The sequence below is a fragment of the Merops nubicus genome, unplaced genomic scaffold, assembly GCF_000691845.1.
Source record: "Merops nubicus isolate BGI_N331 unplaced genomic scaffold, ASM69184v1 scaffold41233, whole genome shotgun sequence".
NCBI classification, from domain to species: domain Eukaryota; kingdom Metazoa; phylum Chordata; class Aves; order Coraciiformes; family Meropidae; genus Merops; species Merops nubicus.
In genome coordinates, this window is record NW_008598972.1 from 20,537 (window position 1) to 29,284 (window position 8,748).

The window sequence follows — 8,748 nt, forward strand, 5'->3', positions numbered from 1 at the left end:
AAGCTGCCAACGCTGCCAAAAAGATTATTATCAAACTGTGCATGGGCACTGAAACCCAGGTGTGAAGAGATGGGCGGTGACCCAGACAGAGCCTTTTCTTCACTGCAAAATTCTGATGACAGGAGAACAAAAGTCTGCATCTACAAGTGCACATGCCCTCACAAAACCAGCACAATACCTGAACAAATCTGCCTCCAGAAAATTTTGTCCAGCCCCCTGAGACAGACAGTTGCTAACAAAAATGACAGCGTGTTCCCAGTACATACAGAAGATGGAAGCAATAGGTTCTTACTGATGGTGCCCCCTGATTCCTGCCCACATGACCTTTGCAAAGAGGCTGGTACCAGTGACGGAGGCAGGAACATATCTGCCCAGGCATCAGCTACAGCATCACATTGACAGATCTAACACTGGCAAGGTCCAGCATGCTGGCCAGACATTCCAGGAGTGCCTCTTAGTACAGGCACACTGGTGGGAGTAGAAATGCTACAAAATGTTCCCCGGTGAGCTTTCCCTGAAGCACTCTGCTCCATCCTCTTCACGTCACTTGAACTCACAGGAGCTCTGCCACTCCCTGGCACCAGGGTCTCTTAAATCACCCAAAACAGCCTGCAAAGCCAGCAGACAGCTATTCACTTCTTTTATTATCGTTCTGCCTGGCTAGTGAGCTGAACTGTCCTGTCTTAACTGAACCCTTAGTGAAAGCATTTCACCTCCCTATCTTTGATACCGTGTCTGTGAAATGGAGATAACACCACTAAGTCTATATTGTCAGGATTAATGAATAGCTGCTTGTGAAGTATCTTGAAAATTCCAGGTGATTTACAAGTATTATTGGTGCTATAGCTGGAGTACTAGCAACAGCAACAGGTAATGTCACTAATTATTTTCATAATCTCATCCATTTTCAAAACGAAGACCTTTCCTGCTCTTCTTGGGGAATCAAGGCACAGGGAGTTTGGACATATGTTTTTAAAACTGAGAAGTATAGGGCTTGAAGAAAGCTGCACAGAAAAAAAGAAGTAATCATCAGAATAAGAAGTCCCTCAGCACTCCAGACATCCAGTTTTGGTATTGGCTCCTGCCCCTGTTCCCAGCACTCATTGAAGTGGTTGTGAGGGGCTGAGCCACCAGCGCTGCCCAGCTGAGAACCAGTCTCAAAGGCAGCCCTGCTCACACAAGGGCTTAGGCAGGTGCACAGGTGCTTGGAGAGTGTATGGTCACATTGAACCCATTGGTCTGGGTTCTTTTTAAAACAGAACCAGTAGCAAGAATTTTCAAGAAACCCACATAAGAATCTATGCTGAAACTCTCATCTTTGTGATGCCATAGCTTGTGGATGCACTGTAGCTTTCTTTCTCTCTGGGTTGCAGAAGTATGTGTTGGGATTGCTAATTCTGTAAAGAAACTAAAAACTAAAATCTCTAACGTACCTAACATCCCAGATGGGAAGGGATCTCAGGAGGAATCCTAGCTCTCCCCAGCACCAAGACAGGAAGAATGCTTCACCTCTGCTCCCCTGCACACACATATTTCAGCACACACTTGTCACTATATGAACACAGAGCAGGCTTCTGAGACACATACAGACTACAGAAATTGTGCTGCCATTTACAGCAAAAGTAAACTTTGCCATTTTCTTTCAATGAGAGCAAAGTCAGCTTTTTTGGGGTGTGTTTAGCATTCACTCCTTGCAGGGTCACAGCCACTGAACAGATACATCCCATGTTTCACACAGCTGATCTCATTTCACAGGATGTGACAATGCATTTCATGGTCTTTCCCATCTATCACTTAAAAAAAAAAAAAAAAAGAGAAGAAAAAGAAATAAACAGGAGACAGAAACACCACGACACCCAACACCCCTAACTCTTGCAGTGCTTCCAGGCACAGTGTAATGATTGAACCTGGGGCCATTGCCACGCTGGTTAATATTTCTTTCTCAGGCCTTCAATATTCAAACCACAGTCAACACCATTGCTTTGTAGCAGAGCTCAATATTCAAAGGGCCTGCAGCTGTATAATAAGCAGTTTGGGGATTCAGTATTATTCTAGTCATTAAAATAGAATATTTAGATAAACAGTAAAAAGATGCAGATTGCCTTCCTGCAGGCTAAGTTGCACTAATAACTTTAAAATACACTACAGAACTGCCAGACTAAAGGGCAAATTCACTGGGTTGGAGGCCTGTAGCTTGAAATACTTGAAAGCTAAGAAATACAAGCACCCTCACATAAAGATTAGGGATTTTGCTGAAATTACACAATGAAATTACACAGGGAGGACTTCTCCTGCTTTATGTTTTATATCTGTCAGATTCTGGCTCCAGGAGTTCATGAGGCATCCTTGAGGGCTGGGTGTGCACTGGGGCCAGGCTCCCCCAGCCTCAGGAATGTTGGGGAAAGACAGGGACCCACCTTTCGTGCCCCCAGCAGGAGAGGAAAAAGCACCTTCTCCTGGGACAGCTGCCTGCTGTAGACCTCGAGATGCCTCCCACCCACAGTGATGCTCCTGGCTGTATCCCTTTCACCTGCTTGGTGGAAGGAGTGAGGAGGGGAAAGCCTTCTAGGCTGCTGGCAGCAGCAAGCCACAGCAGCAGCCCTCTCCCAGTGCAAGATCCCTATGAACACCACAATGCAGGTATTTATGTAAGATGTGACAACTGGCAAAGGATGCTGTTTTCTACCAGTGCTCAGTTGCACAACCTCTGTTGGTGGTGTTTGAGAAACTACAGAACAAGAAAACATTTGTCTGTTCTGCCACCGTAGCTCTCATCAAAGAGCTGCACATCCTACAGGTCGTGCACCAGGAAAAACAGGGTTCAGTGCACTGCAAATGCAACTGTCCTGCTCCAGGAGAGAGCTTTCTGTGGATGGCACAGGAATCAGATGTGCTCTTCTTATTGTGTTCAACAGGCCTTTCAGATATATCAATGAATAGCAAGCAAGAACCTGCTCACACTAGAATTGATTTGATAGAGAAATAAAAAAGATCAAGGAGAAACTCACCATAAATATCAGAGGATGTATCAGACTTCTCTATTTGAATATGCTGTGTGATTTTCTGACAGATTTCTATTTCTTTGTACATCTGATAGAAAAACAAACACAAAAATATGTTACTGTGAAAGGACAAATCAATTGTAATAGATGTATTAGCAGTGTCACTAAGCTTTATTGTTAGAACACAGTTAAAGAAGAGGAAGCAATGTTTTACTACCACCATCATAAAAGCAAGGATACACCTATTTCAGTCGGTTAATGCCACGGTGAGTGCACGAGGAACAGAGCTTCTATCCCTGTCCTCTCATTTCATGAAAAGTCATCATTTAACGTTTTCATATTATTTTGATTAAGACATTGCAGGAATTCTACTATTTGCTAATGTTAAAACCACAAGTAGAGATTTTGTTTGTTAAATAGATTCCTTAATTGTTAGAAGACTGTCAGATTTGATATGCAGCTCTTTCTTAGCATAAAATTTCACCTTTAACACATTATTGTTTATTTATATCAAGGGAAGACCCCAAGTCTTTGAAATGGTCATTAACATTCTTCCTGGGAGATCAGCACCAATTCACACCCAGGTAATAATCCAGAAGCCTACACACACAGATGCAACTCACTCTGCCCTTCAGGAGCCAAGCAACCCCTCAGCAGTGCTACACACTTCCACCACAGCTCCCACATTTTGGGCTTTTAAATCACCTACATTCTCCTGTCTTGTGTGGCTCCTTATATTACCTGAGTCCTGCCCTGAACTCCGAACAAAGGAGCTTGTACTGGGGCACATCATCCCATCTGAGGCAGCAAAATCCTGCTTGCCCAAAGTCAGATATTTAGAGGCTCTGAGCTGTTTTCTCTGGGAGTCAGCCCTGACTTATTCCTTGTAAGAAACCTTGACACACTGGAAACCTCTGGCTCAGCACAGGTTTGAAGCTGTTTTTTCCACAGCCTTTAAGTAACAAACCATCCTTTTGTCTTTGGGGGAAAAAAAAAAAAATCATACCCACAGGTGAATGAGAGCCCACAAGTAAATCTTAATTTAATTTACATGCTACTATGAGTGTGCAAAAAAAAGCAATTCACAGCAACTAAGATTTTGAAGCTAAGTGACATCATTATTTGGACTGAAGTATTTAAACTATTTCTAAAAAAAAGAAGAGTAACTCATTAGTAAAGGGGTTCCTTAACAAAAATGTAATTTTATCTCCTGCTTGCATCAGCACTTATGCATCTGTCTAACTGCAAATGTTAGGTATAACAAAAGAGTTGTATATCCATTTAAATGGTTGTATATAGTAAAATTAAATGTAAAATTAAATGAGGATGCCATGCTGGCAGTATTTTTAAAATGAAGTTTTCAAATACAAGTCCTTCCAGGCAAGGAAGCTAAAATCTGTCTCCTTTGAGTATTAGCTTTTCTCAACTATATTTTCCTTCTCAGTCTTAGTACTCCACTAGCACTTTCTCACTCTGGTTTCCTTTTTGTTTGTTTGTTTATAGTGCTAATGGCAAATCTCAGAACTTCCTTCCTAAATGAACAAAAGCATCCATAACTAGTGAAGTTTTACTTTTTATAAATTAAACAGCCATCAATGAAAAGGACTTTAAAAAAGCTTTACAGCGTGCACGTGTAAAATCAGAGTTAAAGCATGACACTAATTCTGTTTGGTCTCTTTTTTTTTAATCTCTCATTTTAAAATTCCTTCGAAGTCTGCTTTTGAGATGAATGACATGAAAACATCCAACTGAAGCAATTAGGAAAGTATATTCTAAAACATAACTCCAGAGCTTTTTAACCTCAATGTTTACCTTCCCATTCAGGAAAAACAGTCCCCAACAAACAGATAACAAACAAAAAAAAAACCAACTACTTGTGCATTTACCCCCTCTTTATAAATCAGGTGAAGTGATCCGAACAAGAAGTACTCAGGCCTCAACACTGTCTCTGAAACCACCAAGGACAATATGAACAACAGGAAAAGGCAACCTTGAGAGAAGGTTAGCTTAAATATATGTTACAGTGACATTCACACATTACCTGTGGCTATTCCTCCCCTCTCTCTTCCACACATGCACATGCACACAAAAATAAAAGCAAAACACCAGCTCTCTCCTCAAGCTGAAATGCTTGGAGAGATTAAAAAGCACAACTCCGCATATTACAAATGTCAAATGTCAAATAAAAACTAATTAATAGTGTCCTTCCAAGTGTCATTTAATTTTGCTCAGTAGGTATCATTACCAGTTCATAGATATCCTCTTCTGGCTTTGGTACGTAAAACTGCATCTGGTTTTCAATCAGGAATTTAAGACGCAGGTAGTGAGCAGAGTGATCCAGCTGGTGTGCCTGCAAGAAATGGAGAAGAGGCTTCAGCAGAGAAAAGCAATGGCTCACATCATCTGTGCCTAGAGAATGTCTTCACACTCGTAGGAAGAAAAATGCCCCAGCACTGTCTTTCACAAGAGGCCCATGATCTCCCAGCCTGAACAAGAACCTGAACCCCCTCCTCTTCCCCAGGAATAAGCCATCATTTAACCACCAACCAGGCTGTCAAGGGCGGTTCTAGTACTCCAAGCACCCTTTTTGGTTCTGCTTATCTGGCAGTTCTGCCCCCTCCCATGCTATTGCAGAACACTACTACAGCAGAAGGCTTAGAGCATACCTTTGTATACAAAGGGCATCTAAAATTGCAAGGAGGAAAAGAAATGTTCTGCTAACAGAGAAAAACATAACAGGGAAGTTTTTTTCAGTTTGTTTTGTTTTTTTTAGCATCTTCATAATTCAGTGAGTAAGTAAGATGTGATAAATTTCAAGCAAGGTTAATATAAAAAAAAAAAAATTCTATGTCCTTTAAATTCAAAACAGCTCAGGATACACTGGTTTTATAAGGCTAAAAGAAGCCAAGGGTTGCATACTGGATTATATCCCAGTGGAAACAGGTCACATCATTTTAATGAATTAGTTGTAATTAGCTGAGAATACAGCATTTGGTCTGGGAGATGTTAATGACCTTTTCTCAGCATGATTAATAAGCCTGATTTAAGCAGAGGTTAATGCAGTGTGTAATCAAAACACATTAGAATTATGATAAACACAAAGGATGTCATTCAGAAGTTACTTTCAAAGTTCGTAAATTGTTGAGCAAAGAGAATGACAAGCCCCAAAGCGGTTCACAAATACAGGAGGTAAATTCTCCTCACTGTCACTTTTGAAATCCCATTAATACATGCTTTAGTACCTTGGCCTTTTCATTTTATACGAGCAAATTGCCAACCTTTCCTAGGTTGTATTAAAAACCATGGGTTATCCAAAAATTCATGTGAGAACGTCATCATTGCCTACTTATTATGTTTTTTAAAGCCTCGCTTATCCAGTTCAAGCCAAGATGATGATACACAGGGACTCAGCTGACTGAGCACACAGCACAGATGATGAGTAACATACACCGAGTGACCTGTGGAAAAGATCACACACTGACCTAGCAAACCCTTCAGCAAATACTCAGAGAAGAGTGAGTGTTTCTGGGAGTCAAGATTAGCCCATGAATAAAAAACAGCTACCAGTAAGAAAAAAAAAACAACCAAACAAAAAACAGATCTATTGCTGCACTCTACATAGTGTTACATTCAGATATGTCCAGTTCAAAGACCACATTATTCTTATGTGAAACAAGTATCACAGATGCAATAACCTTCATAATCTGGAAAAACTATTTTAATTAAATAAAGAATCTGAAATCTATCAAGGGCCAAAATAAAAAGAGCTGAACGTAGAAGATCCTTGCCCTTTCCCCTTTTTTACTAATCATTCTGCACGCTTTGCTCATTGCTTACTGTTTTCCCTAGTTCTCTCTCTTACAAGCACAACGTACAAACATCCCAGGAATCAATGGGAAACACAATTGGCTTTAATCGTTCAGAAATGATAGAGAGAAGTCCTGGATTAGTTTCTGGTGAGATTAGTTTACTATCCCTAGACACAAACTGAAGAGCACCTTGCACACTAGCTAAATAAAAACATACAGAGGAGACACAAGCCCAAAGACTGCACAACCCACCTGCAGAGAGCAAGTTTGTGGTAAGTCTCTCTGCAAGTCCATGAAACGATTCAGCCATTCACAGCAAAGCCACTGGGGAAAAATTCTATGTGGAAAAACCATACTAGCAGAAAAAGGAGCTTAGCAGCCTTCTCCTGCCACCACGGTGCATCTTCCCACGGTCTCTGGTGGTGAAGCTCTCACACACATGCAGCATTTCATGCAGTGTCAGGCCATGCTGCTCAGCCAGAGCTACAGTGACAAGCTACATGTCATCAGCTAAAGCCCAGGGTTGGGAGAGAGCCCCCATCTGCAGCTGGCTATTCGTGTCATTTCCAACAGAGACTCTGTCCTCCCCTTGGAAAGGAGACCCACAGGGACGCTTTCCAGCCTGCCCCAGGCCAGCAGAAATCACAACCTGTTGTAGAGGGACATGAATTTACCCAGTCTGGGGCCTCCAGCCACAGGGCACAGGCCAGGAGCTGCCTTAGCTGCACTGTGGGGCAGGAAGCTCATGCTCAGCCACCCCAGGCTCTCTGAAGGGTCGGGGGCACACACTCCCACCACCCCCAGTTCAGAGCCACCACCTGCCCTGGGGCAGGGGCAGGGTGGACTCACACCTACCTGCAACTTGCTCTGCAGCCTACACCCTGATAGCATCTTGAAAGAGCAACCTTCCCCACAGGCAGACGCTTGATCTACCATGCTGGTGGTCAATGACAGGGCTTCTGCCTGCTTTGATATGGGCACTGCATCAGGTGTGGAGGTGCCCACCAACACCTCCATTTTCACACCTGTCTTTGTAGGGAGACTTCCTGTGTGCTGGCCATTTCAGAGAGCAGGAGGGAGTCAACCACAAGATGACCAATGCTGCACTGAAGCCCCAAACTATGCCTGAGCACAGTATCATCTAAAGAGGTCACTGGACAAAACACACATCTATTCTGAACTACTTGTTTTTCCAAGAAACACCATCAGCCAGGAGGGATGTCATTCATCCACTACCTTGCAATCCCATCCAAGGCAGGCAATGAGAGTCATTACCATAAAAGCTTCCATGGTGCAGGATGAGCCACACCATTTATTTAATTAACATTTGTCTACCTCGGAATTTTACATTAGTTAAACTGTTTCAAATAGGGTCATGCTTTTCTACTGAAGCGAAAGGAAAAGGTTCTCTCTTAAAATGGACATAGCCAGCCTGCCCTAAAAGCTGTACCATTAACCCACATTTTTGCTGCTGGTCTAGCTACATCCATATGCAGGAAGGTGGGAGAAGAAACAGGGCAGCTTTAATGATATTAGTATCTCTTTGAGACCACCCAAAATATCTTTAAGCAGTCTAAATAAGCTTCTTGGTTTATTTATTTCTCTCCTAATAACCCTGGCTATGTCTGGACTAAACTAAGCAGCTAACCCAATTTAAAGCACAACCGATAACTTAACCGATGTGCTCACGAAGAAGAATTTACAGCCTGGGGTGTGATCCAATTCAAATGGCTTTGCATGGGGTAGTGGGTCAGCACACAACCCAAACTACTCATCCATATCAGCTCCCTTATAGCTGAAGCAAGGAACAGGTATATTCTTTCAGTTTGATGAGGGAGACCTTCATTAGCAGGGCAGTGACAGCATCATGGAAACACACTGGCCATCCCACCATTTTACTCTGCTCTCGCACTTGTGTGGCCCACGCTTGTTCAGCA

The 8,748-nt window shown here is 42.5% G+C and overlaps 1 protein-coding gene across 1 annotated transcript in view; it reads right to left on the minus strand.

The window, feature by feature from the left end:
- Window positions 1-8,748, minus strand: part of LOC103769984 (T-lymphoma invasion and metastasis-inducing protein 1-like) — a gene marked incomplete at its 5' end in the record, with an annotated part of 36,930 nt that overhangs the window by 17,933 nt on the left and 10,249 nt on the right. Inside the window, 2 exons of the mRNA XM_008937231.1 lie at window positions 3,009-3,090; window positions 5,248-5,352. Coding sequence (XP_008935479.1) covers window positions 3,009-3,090; window positions 5,248-5,352 — 187 coding nt within the window. The remainder of the gene's footprint in view (window positions 1-3,008; window positions 3,091-5,247; window positions 5,353-8,748) is intronic.